A 15,135-nucleotide genomic window follows, 5' to 3' on the forward strand; every position below is an offset into this window, starting at 1 on the left:
CAGGACCACTTTTGGGGAGTATGTTGAGAGCATCAGATCTGGACTACAATTCCAATCAATGCTCACTCAAAACTTGCAAAGAAATGAACACTAATCGCAGGCATCTGATGATGGATTCTGAAAGCACCTTTTCCTTTTGCTCATACCCAGTGGTCCCTGCAAGACAGAGGGCAAGACTCACAGACTTGGAAGCTTGGCAAAGTCACGTAAGATACCTTGTGACTGGAATGATACCCTGTATTGCAAGCTGGCCAATGTACAAACCATGCTCATCCACAAAAACAAATGGCATTTCTTTTTGTTTGTTTGTTTGTTTGTTTTTTGTTTTGTGGTACGCGGGCCTCTAACTGCTGTGGCCTCTCCCCTTGCGGGGCACAGGCTCTGAACGCGCAGGCTCAGCGGCCATGGCTCACGGGCCCAGCCGCTCCGCGGCATGTGGGATCTTCCCGGACCGGGGCACGAACCCGCGTCCCCTGCATCGGCAGGCGGACTCTCAACCACTGCGCCACCTGGGAAGCCCCAAATGGCATTTCTTTATTGTTTTTACCTGACTTAATTTTTCTCTCAAACTTATCCTTATGGATTGTTGGGAAAAAAAAGAAATCTATTCTGGCATCCTCTCTGTAATTGAAAAGTTTCAACTTTCCCATTAGGATAAATAATTAGTCTAAATTTTCCTCTCCCTCTTTCAGATATCATTATGGATATGACAGAAGGAGGCTTATGTGACCACGTGGTGACAGGAACAGAGCAAGTTTAGATGCCAGGAGATGTTGTTTTGATCTGCATCAGGCTAGACCCCCATGCCCAAGTCCTCATTGAATAAACTCTCTCTGGGCTTTAGCAGTATCCACTGAGTTGGGACTGAATGGTGTTGGTAGACCCTGAGACCTAGGCAGGTCTCCCATTGCACCAAACTGGATTGTCTTCTTTGGAGCCCTCAGCCCCACTGCAGGGATGCTCCCCAGAACCAGCCAGCCTGTACCATCAGTTATCCATGTGCATTCCTCAACACACCACATGGACACTTCTACAAACTGCCTTCCCTCCTCCCCCACCCCTGGAATTAACGGAGATTCCAGAGTGTTGACCCAGGTCCTCTTTTCCTCTCTTTCTAGGGGGTTGTGAAACCACCCTACAAGTTGGCTTCTTCCTAGAATCCCAAATGAAAATGTACAATGACCCTTTGCTTTTGCCTTTCCTTAAAATCTATTTAATTGGTTTCTTCCCTCCATGACCCAGAGAAGAAAGGTCATCAGGACATATATTTCACCACCTGCTTTTCCTACATTTCCTGTCTTCTTCTTCCCACAATTCACCAGAGACCAGAACAGAGGAGATCTCTACTTCCTCTTCCTGTCTGAATGGGACTTCCCCTATGTCCTAGCCTCAGCTTTCCCTGTGATGTTATCTGCCATCTATCATTCTCTGGTCTCTAATGGTAGAATCATAATGTACAGAGATGAATACAGACTCAAGGGTTTAATATCTTTAAGCTGTAATTTCTATTACATGTGCAAAATAAGAGCTTTTGATAAACAAGGCAAAGGGAAAGGTGGCGATAACTCAAATACAGAAGTATCATTTTCCTTTACCTCTTGTGCTTCTCCTTATATTTACTAATAGAACCATGGTGAAAGGCACCCGGGGAAAGGTTGGGGATAAGGTAGAAAAGGGAAATACAGAGATAAATTCAAACTCTAGTACTGATACTAACAGGAAAAAAAAAGAGAGATTAATGATGGCATGCTGGAATATAGGAGGAAGAGGAAGAAAAGGGACATATATATGTATTGACTGGTCTTGGAAGATGGGCAAGATGTAATAGTTTTGGGATTTCAAACAGGACAATCTTAAAGTCAAGTGGGCCTCATTAAGCCCTAGCCTGTGGCTTTCAGATCTTTTTTTTTTTTTTTTCTCAGCAGGCACTATTAAATGTGTGAAGAGAAGAGTTGTAAGGTAGTCACTAACATTTCTGGCAAAATGAGAAAATGGAGGCAATACAATGACATGTTAATATAGTTAAATGAGATTGTCTTGTATTCAATTATGAGACTTTTATTCTATATTATGTCTTCTTATATCCTTTCTCTTATATAAAATGCAGTTAATAGTAGATGGAAGTAGTCAATAATTTTTTCCTTTTGTCTTTAATTGAGAAATAATCGTTGGTCACCATGATTTGATGGAAACTTTTTAGGGGTTAAAGAAATATTAAACTCTGGGAACTCCCATCCCATCTGAGTTCTTGTGTCCCTGTGAGAGAGAGAGAGCTGCTTGCCTGTCCTCCCAATAGCTAACATGTGTTGATTTAGTATTCACTGAGCTTTTCCTCCATTCTAGGCACTGGGGCTAGGAGAGCTTAAGACACTTGCCCAAGTTCACACAGCAGACAGGCATGGGTACCAAATTCAAAGCCCAAGCAGGATACCTTCAAAGCACAGGCTCTTGACCAACAGGGACACTGCTTCACCATTATTCTATTTTTTAAGGCCTTGGAGTAAGTAACTGCTATTATTTGGTCCACTACATTTTTTTTTTTCATTTCTCCTTTGAATCACTTCAATATTTGTGCTATATGATCAAATAATTCTAAATCTCATACATGCAAAACAAAACTAAAAAAAACTTAGTCTAAGTATTTGGAGTTGGGGGTGGAAGAGAGGGAAGAAAATTACAGAACATGTCTGCAAAATGTTTAAAAGGGAGAAAATTTAAAGAGTTCTTCTACAGTGGTACTCCCCCTTTCACCACGTACCATAGCTAAAAGCTCAATACACAGCTTCTTGCCTCTTCTCTCCCTTCCCCCACTCCCACCTGTTCTTTCTCTGTATTTCTGTCTTTGTGTGTGTGTCTCTCTCTTTACCTGTGTGTGTACATTTTTTAAAATCAGACTGTCAATCCATTATTTTTGGTATTGTGAATTCTGAAGAGGACAAAGAAGTGGAGGAGGATTGCCAAGCCTCAAATTCAATGAGCCCTGTAGCTCTGACAGACTGTTCTTGCCACTTAAATTTACAAACCACTGAGAGCCAATAAATACTTAGCTGGCTACAGACATTTTAGAATACAATTAAAGAATTAATAAATTCATTTTCGTCAACTTGTGGGAGGCTTGTCTAATCCCTGTTTCCCTATAAGACACACAAACTGTAAATTCCCGTATTTCCAAAGGAGCCAGATTGAGTACCTACCCGGTTAAAAAAAATTTTTTGCAAAACATTCAAGTGCATTATTGGGAGTAACAGATGTATCATAATTTTTCAGCTTTATCATTAAAACCCTGGTAATATTATAGAGAAAAATAAACAGTAACAAAGTAATACCTTATTTATTGGGGGCTGTAGAATGGGTTTGCTATCAGTGAATCTTTCAGTTCTGAATTGAATTACATACTGATTTTTTGGGGTTTTTTTTAAATAAATCTATTTATTTATTTATTTATTTATGGCTGCACTGGGTCTTCGTTGCTGTGCGCGGGCTTTCTCTAATTGCGGCGAGTGGGGGTTACTCTTCGTTGTGGCGTGCGGGCTTCTCATTGTGGTGCCTTCTCTTGTTGTGGAGCATGGGCTCTAGGCACTCAGGCTTCAGTAGTTCTGGCACGTGGGCTCAGTAGTTGTGGCTCGTGGGCTCTAGAGCACAGGCTCAGTAGTTGTGGTGCACGGGCTTAGGTGCTCCGTGGCATGTGGGATCTTCCCGGGCCAGGGCTCGAACCTGTGTCCCCTGCATTGGCAGGCAGATTCTTAACCACTGTGCCACCAGGGAAGCCCACATACTGATTTTTGAAACTTGTAACAATCTTTAGTCTTTTGCTACCATATTTGAAACTGCCTTCACACAATTTTTTAAAGAACACAACTGTCATGAGGAAATTACAATCCCTCATGTTTGTCAATAACACAGTAACATTCTTGGGAGCTAGAGAAATATGTTGGGGTACTTTCCCCTACATTAAATGGCTGTAGAGAACCACACTTTTTGAAACCTGAGGTGTACTTTTGGGTTTTATCTTTTTTCTTCTTGCACCTAAAATGTCACTTCCTTTGGGCAGCCTTATTTAACTCTCTTAGGTAGGTTTTGTAATTCTCTGTGTTTCCTTTGATTTGGTTCATACATCTATCCTACATTTCATTACCTTGTATTTTTTTTTTTTTTTTTTTTTTTTTTTTTTTTTTTTTTTTGGTGGTACGCGGGCCTCTCACTGTTGTGGCCTCTCCCGTTGCGGAGCACAGGCTCCGGATGCGCAGGCTCAGCAGCCATGGCTCACGGGCCCAGCCGCTCCGCGGCATATGGGATCCTCCCAGACCGGGGCACGAACCCGTATCCCCTGCATCGGCAGGCGGACTCTCAACCACTGCGCCACCAGGGAGGCCCCATTACCTTGTATTTTGAGGTTGCTTTCTGTCTTATTCTCCTTAACTATAAATTATTTGAGTACTCATTTAACTCTACATCTCAAGTATTTATCACATGCCTTGACTCTTAATAAAGTGTCAAAAAAATACTTGGTATAAAGAAAATGAAAAGAATGGGAGAAAATATTTGCAAACAAAGTGACCGACAACGGATTACCCTCCAAAATATACAAACAGCTCATGCAGCTTGATATCAAAAAAACCAACAACCCAATCAAAAAAATGGGCAGAAGATCTAAATAGATATTTCTCCAAGGGAGACATACAGATGGCCAAAAGGCACATGAAAAGATGCTCAACATCGCTAATTATTAGAGAAATGCAAATCAAAACTACAATGAGGTATCACCTCACACCAGTCAGAATGGCTGTCATCAAAATGTCTACAAACAATAAATGCTGAAAAGGCTGTGGAGAAAAGGGAACCTTCCCTACACTGTTGGTGGGAATGTAAATTGGTAAAACCACTATGGAGAACAGTATGGAGGTTCCTCAAAAAACTAAAAATAGAACTACTATATGACCCAGTAATCCCACTCCTAGGCATATACCCAGAGAAAACCATAGCTCAAAAAGACACATGCACCTCAATGTTCATTGCAGCTGTATTTACAATAGCCAGGACATGGAAGCAACCTAAATGTCTATCAACAGAGGAATGGATAAAGAAGATGTGGTACATATACACAATGGAATATTACTCAGCCAGAGAAAAGAATGAAATAATGCCATCTGCAGCAACATGGATGGACCTAGAGATTATCATACTAAGTGAAGTAAGTCAGACAGAGAAAGACAAATATCATATGATATTACTGATATGTGGAATCTAAAAAACATGATACAAATGAACTTACTTTCAAAACAAGACTCATAGACTTTGAAAACAAAGTTATGGTTACCAAGTTGGGGGGAGAATAAATTAGGAGTTTGGGATTAACATATCTACACCACTATACATAAAACAGATAATTAACAAGGATCTACTGTATAGCACAGGGAACTCTACTCAATGTTCTGTAATAACCTATATGGGAAAAGAATCTGAAAACAACACTTGGGAAACAGCTCCTTCCTTATAGACAATGAAATGGAAAATCAGGTCACCACCCTTGTTATAATTGAAGGTAGAGTAAAAGCATATCAGCACAGCCGCTGATGAAGAATTCTTTTATGAAGACCTTCTGGCTTCTTGCTTTTTTGTGGTTCCTTCCAAGCTTTTAGTGATATTTAGGGGAACAGAGTTGGCTGTTTGTGTACATTGGTCCATATAACCTTCTTCCTTTCTTTTACAATTGTCATGGCATACATCTGGGAAATAGGATTTCATAGTCCATTTCCTATTCTGGTAGGATCAGAATCCTACAAGGAAACTTCACAGTTGAAAAGAATGCTTAGAGCAAGGTAGTCATTCAAAGGTAGTCTCTGTTCTTACAGAAAATACCTATGTCAAACTGAATGGCCTATTTCCAGTCTCAGATCAGGCACGGCCTGAGATCAGGGATTTTTTCCATTTGTCTTATATAGACTTAGGGAAAAAAAAAAACTGTGTGAACATTTAAAATATTCAAATTTTAAGTCATGAATTTATTCAAATCCAGTTTCTATTCAAAGTTAGTTTTTCTTATTAGAGGGATGGGGGTAGTGCCTGGTACATTTTTAAGTATAATCTTGAATCTAGAGCCATACGTCATGATTTCAGAATCGCTCTGCAGCAGCAGAGTCTACAAATACGCCTGAGTTGGGTGTTGGGTGCAGACCTTACCAACACTCCTTATTTGTCTGGGGAGAAACAACCCTCTTTTGTGATTTTCAGCTCAACCCTGGATTATTTACAAACATCTTAAGCAAATACGGCAAATATAGTAACTACAGTAACTCTAATAAGAAAAGCAGTGAACCAAAATGCTCACAGAGAGGAAGCTACCATTCCTTTAGCTGGGAACTGAGATATTCCGGGAAGAAACGTCAGAGGCCTAAAATTTGCTTCTTATTAACACACAAGCAAACAGAAAACAACAATAGAACAAACAAAAAAACCCTCCAGCAGCCAAGAAAGGGGTCTGAGGAAACAAAAATTATCCCAAAAGAGAAGGTCTCTAAAATAGATGTTATTTTTCTCATGTTTGATTGATTGAGTAGCTGAGGGACATGGATGGATATTTAAGTTTTACTTGTTTATCTGAAAAGTCAGTCTAAGTATAAATAAAGGAAGCACAAAAAGACTTTAGTATGTAATTCTTAAGTTGGTCTTTTGTTTGCCCCTGTTCAGATTGTGTTGATGTGTACACAAACAGCCTGAACTGAGTCAGGAGCCTAGAATGTGATCACTTGGCTTCTCCATCCCTCTGGAACTTTTTTTTAATGGTGCTTTGTGGCAGAATCTCTGACCAAAAAACCATTTTTTTTTTTTAGATTCCATATATATATGTGTTAGCATACAGTGTTTTTCTCTTTCTGACTTACTTCACTCTGTATGACAGACTCTAGGTCCATCCACCTCACTACAAATAACTCAATTTCATTTCTTTTTATGGCTGAGTAATATTCCATTGTATATATGTGCCACATCTTCTTTATCCATTCATCTGTCGATGGACACTTAGGTTGCTTCCATGTCCTGGTTATTGTAAACAGCTGCAATGAACACTGTAGTACATGATAGAGTTCAGCTCCTTTTAGACATACTTATCTTTGTGCTGATCAGCACAAATCATTCACTAGTTCTGTAAAAAACACCCCCCCTTCCCCCCCAAATAAAACCCCCTGCTCCTAAAGAGGACTGTGAAAAGACAGGGAACTGGGCCACCCATTAGCCTGCTTGAAAGAGTTCTTACATCATAGCCACAAGGATTCAGTGCATTCTCAGAGAATGAGCTCTCTCAGGGTCCTAAAATGCACATTTCCTTGGGTGGATTTGCTTAAAAGATTCCAGCTTTAGCACGTTAATATGAAACCCAGGATCTAATTGACAGAGAGTCAGGCAACTTCTGGTCTCTGGAAGACCTGGTGAAAATGGTTATTCCAGTAACATGTAAAACATCACAGTGTGGTATGTAATTTTAAAAATATAGCCCCACTGTATATGGGATTTTGCTAAGAAAAGGTTCTCACTCCCCACCGATTATCCTCTTCCTTTTGCCCGATTTATTTCCCTATATTCATAAAGACTTACAGGCCTGGCAGGAATGCTATGGTTTTGTAATGAGGTGATATATTCTCCACTTACTGAGGACACGTTTCTGTTTAGGGAAATGCAAGCTCCAACGTGGCTGCTGCTGTTTTCGCAAAACAGAGATCTCGGGGCTGGTTGTGAAAGAGAAGGTATGACTTGTGCAATACAGGTGCGTTTGCTTACAGTTGATGTCGTTATGCAAGAATTATTCAGGGCTATTTATGAGGATTTATGATTGGTCTTAATTAAAAGAACTGTGAGAAATGAAGAAAGCCAATATTCACTGAATTCTTCATGGCTCTAATTCCACCGTGAAAATTAAAGTCATATTTGTATCATCATACCATTTTATATGTGTTTCATTTGGAGGGCTGGGGATAGTTCTTCGGTGGCAGGAATGGTTTTTAGGCTATATCTCTGTCTATTTGTCCGTCGGTATGTCTATTGTTCCTTTTTGCTTTCCATAAGTTGTTGGTAAGTACATGGCATCGCAGAGCCCTTTTCTGCTAAAAGCAGCAGGCTTATGGATATTTGATTAACACCAGTACATGGAATACCCACAGAAGGTAGTTCTAGAACCTTCTCATTCCAGAAAATGGGGAGCTTGTTAGAAAAAAAAAAAGTATTGTATTTACAGTTCAGCTTCTTTTAAACACCACTTTTCTTTGGGCTGATCAGCACACATTACTGATTAGTTCTCTAACTGGAGAGGATTTTGGTACCACAAAATACATCAGGAAATACACACTGCAAATGAATGAATCCTAAATCTCACAACTCCAAGACTGGCAACGACTTCCTCCAAACTTTCAACTTTAAGTCCTCAGTGAAAATTTTCTCTTAGTTGTAGCTTATCTTCACATCCTTTCTAATCTCTCCCAGTTCATACACTCATGATACTGTTACATCATAGATATTCAAAAGGGATCATCAACCAGTTGCACAAAGAGAGCAAATAGCCACTTAATCAAAGCAAACCATACTCAGAAGTTTACCTTAGTTCCTTGAAGGGATCTGCCCTGACATTAGGTGTCTCTATAGATTTAGGGAACACTGTGCCCTCTGCTCCTGTAAACAAAAGAAAAAAGCAAACAGAGGTTGGAGAGTTGGATGTGTCACTGGGAGGCACAGTCAGTACAATGGAGCTAAATGCAGTGAATCCTTTATACAACCCAGTACACGGGTATTCTGCCACTGGCTCTAGGGCAGGTCTCCGTGCTAGGAGAGCATTCAATCAACTCATGCAAACAGCCTTTGAAAAAACAAGGAACTCTTTTTTTTTTTTTTTATAAGTCAAAAGGACATTGTTTATTTTTCATGTATGAACTGAAATATAAAAAACTCAGAGGAAAAGTAATAAATGTGAATAATACACAGGAAACACTTTACAAAACATTTACTTTGGAAACCGTGCTTTTTGCTGAGTTTAACAGTGGTTGGTTGAGGTATCATATTTTTATAAAAAAGGAAATCACTTTTGAATGTGTTCTTGCTGAGATCAGAGTGAGGCCATAAGGCAAATTCCATGTTGGCTTAAAAAGAAAAAAAAAAAAAGTTGCCTAGAAATGGCATGGTCTGACTCATGTCTCTCATAAACTATTAACAGTCACCCAACTGGAAGTGTTTTGAAAACCAGCAGCTGAAATTCTGTTACTGCAGCATGGGGCACAAATCACATAACACATACAACATCTAAGAAATGGGTTAGATGGTAGAGAATACTGTAAGACTGCAAGGTATTTGCCTAAGGACAATTAAGCCAAAGTTTTTCAGTAAATCAAGTTTTACACGATAATCTTGAAAATTTACAACACTATGAGGGATCCTTTGAAGTTCAGTGCTTTTACAATTTGAGGATTAACATTGATCCCCAACCCAATCTAGACATTTAGCTCTTGACTTTGCTATAAGCTTTTATCTTTACAACTTGTCAACATCGGCTGAACCTTTCCAGCCGTAAAGATTGTGATTATCTAATTTGTCTGCTCCCAAAGTGTCTTCAAATCATTTAAGCCTCAGTTTATCACAGACAATTGCACTGGATATTTGTTTTTCAATGAAACTTAGCCAGGCAGTATCCTGAAGTAAAGGTGTTTATTTTTATATGCTCAGTGTGCTTCTTTGATGCTGTAAGAAGGGACGGAATAATATCTTGCATTCATGTGTGAATTTCTAGAATCCTCTTGCATTGGTATAATGTCTAGAAATCCTCTACTAACCACTGTTATTCCAAATCCAGGTTTATCCCGACATACTAATGACTCTAGGAAAATGAATTGATTTCCTGGCTTTTGTAGTAACTATGGAAATATTTAATCTTTCTGATATGAGTAATAGACCACTGTAAGTAAAATCAGAATTTTTTTCCTAACTTAACATAATATATGGTCACTAAAAGAATATTCTGGTGAATAATAACTATTATTCTCAGCTAACATTTTTGAGTGACTACCACATTGCTGGATACCATCATAGATATATCTCATTTATTCCCTGCAACAACCCCATAAAACTGACAGTTCCAGTTGGCATAGAGACACTCCATGTGGGGAACTTTAAGATCATTTTCTGCCTGTAGACACTTCTACTTTCCAAGATCCCAAATCACATCATTTCAAATATACAGGTACATTTCAAAATGTACCCATAGCCCCCGTTAAATACATTTTTTGGTGTAAATTTCATAAGAATGTTCACTGTTTTATTAAGTATATATTATTTATTTTGCTCTAGTGATTGAAACTTTACTGTGTTCTTGAAAACTGTGATGGTTAATTGTACGTGTCAACTTGACAGGATCAAAAGGTGCCCAGATATTTGGCTAAACATTATTTCTGGATGTGTCTGTGAGGGTGTTTCCAGATGAGATTAGCATTTGAATAGGTGTGCTGAATAAAGCAGTTTGCTCTCTCCAATGTAAGTGGGCATCATCCTATCAGGTGAGGGCCTGAATACAACAAAAAAGTGGAGGAAGGAAGTATTCCCCCCTTCCTGCCTCACCCTGTGAGCTGGGACATTGATCTTTTCCTGCTGTCCGTGGTCCTGGTTCTCAGGCCTGCAGACCTAGACTGGAACCAACACCACTGACTCCCCTTGTTTTCAGGCATTTGGACTCAGACTAAATTACACCACTGGCCTTCCTAAGTCCCCATTTCACAGACAGCTGAGTGTGGGATTTCTCAGCCTCTATAATTGTGTGAGCCAATTTCTTACAATAAATCTCTTTCTCTGTATAGACCTTATTGGTTCGGTTTCTCTGGAGAACTCTGACTAATACAGTAACTGAGTTAAGAATGGGGTGGATTACAAATTATAATGTAGCTTTTGTTACATACGTATTACATTTGGTTTTGCAGAATATCCATTTCCCCTCTCCAACATTTTTGGGATCCTTTGAGGAGCACCTAGGTCAAAGGCACTGTGGAGGCTGCCAAGTGGATAAAACAGGCTTGCAGAAGTCACAGGACAGGGACTGACACATCGGAAGGTGGCTCTAAGCTGTGTGAAACCCAGGACCATGCCCTCAGCCAACTCCCAGGGCCATCTTGTCTGTCACTGAACAACTCCATCTGCTGCTACTCTAGTTAACAGGGACTTCTGTTTGACATTCTTAGAGATGCTTAGTTCTTAGCCATTTGGGCTCTATTTAAAAATATCTATGTCTATATCTACATATTTAAAGGAACAATTATATATCGCAATAAGGAGAGGAGAGTTATTTCTGTTTATTTACATTGTCTCTACTCTCTAGTGTCAGCTCAAACCTCCTCTTCCTCTACCGAGAATTCCATGAAAGCTGCAACAGAAAGAGCACTACCTCTTTCCAAATCAGCCGTAATTGTTTGACTCACGCAAATGGCAATGGGTATTGCCCATGGACAGCTTTCATTATTTGAATTGTTTCTAGAATGCTGTAACACTTAATGTTTCACCTCTTTCTCATACCCACTCTTTCCATCATTTTGTAAGATCTTTGAAGTCAAAGAAGATCTATTTTGCAACTCTGGTGACTGTACCAAGTAGGTGCACACAGTAGGACATAGATTACACGTATTCAGAACAGTTGTCCAAAAATGAGGAATGACTGGCTCTTATGAAAAACAAACCTCAAAAGCTCGGGCCATTTTCTTTATCCCATCCAAACTCTGTACTGAGCCTGTTTCTTTATTTGTCAGATACAATGAGAAAACTTCATCTGCTACTTTACTTCTTACTTCTGGCTATACTAGGCTCAAGAGGGAACTGCTCTACTGCAGCTGGGGGCGCTGAGCTCTGCCACCCTTTGAAAGCAAGGCCAAGGGGGAAAAAGGGTGACAATAAAGTCATCTAGCACATTACAGATGCTCACTAGCTGTGTTTGTGGAAAGAACATGGTCTCCTTTGAACACCTGAGCTTGGATCCTCAGCTCTCTGACCTGCAGGTGCATTTGCTGTGCTCCTGGCTAGGAGTGCTCTCTGTCTTGCTCTCTGTCCTATCCTCGCTGTCTAGCACAGCGCAGGCACTCAACACATACTTGTAAGATGACTATGTACACTCATTAGGCACTGAGTGCACGCTATTTGGGATTTACCTCGCAGACATTCATCTTATCTCTTCAACTAGATCATAAGCTCTGTGTGGGCAGGAGCAAGGTCTTATATAGGATATAACCAGATTCGACTTTAGGTTCCCAAGACTCCTCCTGGACTCAATTCAACTAGTACTACCACTTCTATGGGAGTACTAATTTACTGCTATAAAATTCCTCATATCTCATATATTAAATGAATGTCTAAAATCACACCCTGGTGCATTTTAACGATACCACTAAAATAAAGGAGTATGCTTATAAAGGAATGCTATTTGGGCTGAATAGAAATATCTCTTTAAAGTAGAATAAGATCAGAAGGCTTGTGTTCTCTTTCCCAGACCAAGGAACCTGCTTAACCTACAGCGAAGAGAACTGGGGCTAAAGACGTGTGGGGCTCATGGTCCTATGGCCAGTGGGCACTAGAGCTGAGATTCACATCCAGGCATCTGACTAAAGAACCCACATTTAGACCTAGCGCCCTAGTGCCTTGTTTTCTCAGTGCCAGGCCAATGTGCCACTCATTAAACGGCGAGCAAGCAAAATCCAGAGGGGATGGGCTCTGCCAGGTGGAGGAGATGGGTAACTGACAGGCTCTGGTTGTGGATGAAAGTGAAGGGCAAGACACTCATGCTCCTTTAGCTTCCATCGTCCAACCAGATGCCCTTTGATTGTTTTTTTGCTGGACTTCAGCCATAGGGGTCCACATGTCCCATACATACTGGAGGACAGACTCATGCATGTGACTTCTCAGGGGAACTTATCAAAAGCTCTCAGTAGCTGAGTGACCTTGGGCATGAATCTCTCTGACGCTCAGTTTCCTTCTCTGAAAAGAAGAGATATGGGTAGTACCCGCATCTCCCAGGGATTTTGGAGACTAAATGAGATCTCTGGTACGTAGCAATCATCAAATGACAATTAATAAAATACTACAAAATGTTCATGAACCCTATTCTTTCTTCCTCTTATTTGGGTCCTCTATGACTCTTAAAAAATAACATTTTAAAAGCACTCACTACAAAGTAGAAACTATGGAAACTGTCTTCATTTGATCATGAAAATAACCCTGTGAGGGAGGGACTATTAATTTCTGTTATTACGGTTGTGGAGTGTGAGATTCAGAGAAGTCAGGAAACTTTTCTATGGTCACACAGTGAAGAGGGGGAGCCAGGATTTGAACTCCAGCATTTCAGCTCTGAAACTGATGCCCTTGACCCTACTCTAGGCCCTCATTCAGCAGATTAAGTAACTCTCTACTTGTTCATCTTTTTATGAAACATGAACAAATACCCATGTTTATAGCCTCAAGTAACACCTGCTAAATCCCCTATCACTCCTCTTCTAAAAACAATTCCCATGTACAATGAAATGAGATATTAATACATTTCAAAAAGACCATTTCTTTCCAAGTCCTAACAGAGTTCTGATTCCCACACCATTTTTCACTTTCCCAAAAGCTGCAGAGTGGACAACCATTCATCAGGATGAATTCCCCTATCCCATCCTCTATCCATTCTTAGATAATAAATTATTCTCAATTTTATTATTTCAAAAAGGTTTCTATTAAAGCCATGCCTACTGATTCCTTCTTTTGACACAATATAATTTACTGGCAATAAATGTTCATAAACAGTTTGTGTGAAAAAATCCATAAAGCCATTTCAGCTTTAAGTTCCATTTAATGTCCCTCAGAAATGATTTCATCAATGTGTTTCCATTAGCTGGTTCTCTGCCCAGTAACTTAATTCCACACAATCAATCAGGAACTTATAAAGCATATGACAGGATCTTTCTAAAGTGTTTTGAATCATCATAAAGATCAGCTCAATGGCTCTTTTTTCCTACTAGCACAGGTAGGAAGTAAGCTTGTCAAAAAATCTCTAATGCACTTTGTTGCCATAGTAATAAAAAAGCCAGTTTCTCCTCTCTAGAAAGTATGCTCAAGTTCAGAGGTTAGTTTGGTCATGCTTTTTCCCTCAGAGTGTCCTGGATGTCAAGAGCCCTGAAATCCAGGCATATCTCTGTGATGTTGGGCAAATCACATAACTCTCTCTGGCCCTTGATTTCCTTCCCTGTAAAATGAGGGATGGGATGAGAACTGTCAGAGCTAAAGTGTTTTTTCCCCAAATTTAAAATTTCATAAGGTAACAATCTAATCTAAACAGAAGGCTATCTTTAGCCACCTCCAACACCTACCAGGAAAACAGAGCAACCCTGGGATATCAAAGGAAAATGTTAAAAATGTTCTCAGTGTTTAAGGAAGAAGCAAATTAAAGCAGACAGACGTTTGTCCAATTCAAACTACAATTAATTGGTAGAAATAATCACCAGAAAATAAACCTCATAAGAGATAAAATGGGGAAGAACAAAATTTACTGTAGATGAGAATAACTAAAAAAACCCAAAAACCTGGTTTGTAACTCTTTATTGATCTGGGGAAATTCAATTTTATAAAAATAAGAAACAATAAAGTGCCTAAATCTGTACCTGTTGAAAATAGCCATGGACTAAATACTGGAAGAAAAATTTAGATTTTTCTAAATTCTAAATTATAACTTCATGATAGAAGTTATCATTAGTAACATTGGAGTTTAAGAAATTTATGATAAATCAAATCTTTGTTGTACACAGAAAAGAACTACTCTTACAGACACTAATTTCAAGAAAAGCTTTTTAAAAGGGCAGACATGGTTTAAGAGTACTGTTTAGAAAACTGATGAAGGAATTAAACTAGCTTAATGGAGTTTGCTCTGGTAAATTCTTTCTAGACATACATTCATTAACATGGGCATATGATTAATGCTTTTGTATAAATGAAAATAGACTAAAAATCAACTTTGGGTTAAAACCATGGAGCTAAAATGTTTAACAGGTTCCATATGTGAGTTAAAATATCTGATGACCATTGTTTGAAGTCAACGTTCTAAGTTTTCCAATTCCTGTTGCTTGGGTAGATATATCCTGAATGACAGTCCTT

General features: G+C 39.4%; 1 protein-coding gene across 1 annotated transcript in view; it reads right to left on the reverse strand.

Moving 5' to 3' along the window:
• Positions 1-15,135, reverse strand: part of SGCD (sarcoglycan delta) — a gene marked incomplete at both ends in the record, with an annotated part of 382,328 nt that overhangs the window by 88,709 nt on the left and 278,484 nt on the right. The window contains one exon of the mRNA XM_079702292.1: positions 8,586-8,658. Coding sequence (XP_079558418.1) covers positions 8,586-8,658 — 73 coding nt within the window. The remainder of the gene's footprint in view (positions 1-8,585; positions 8,659-15,135) is intronic.

Source organism: Hyperoodon ampullatus, assembly GCF_949752795.1.
Source record: "Hyperoodon ampullatus genome assembly, chromosome: 4".
NCBI lineage: Eukaryota > Metazoa > Chordata > Mammalia > Artiodactyla > Ziphiidae > Hyperoodon > Hyperoodon ampullatus.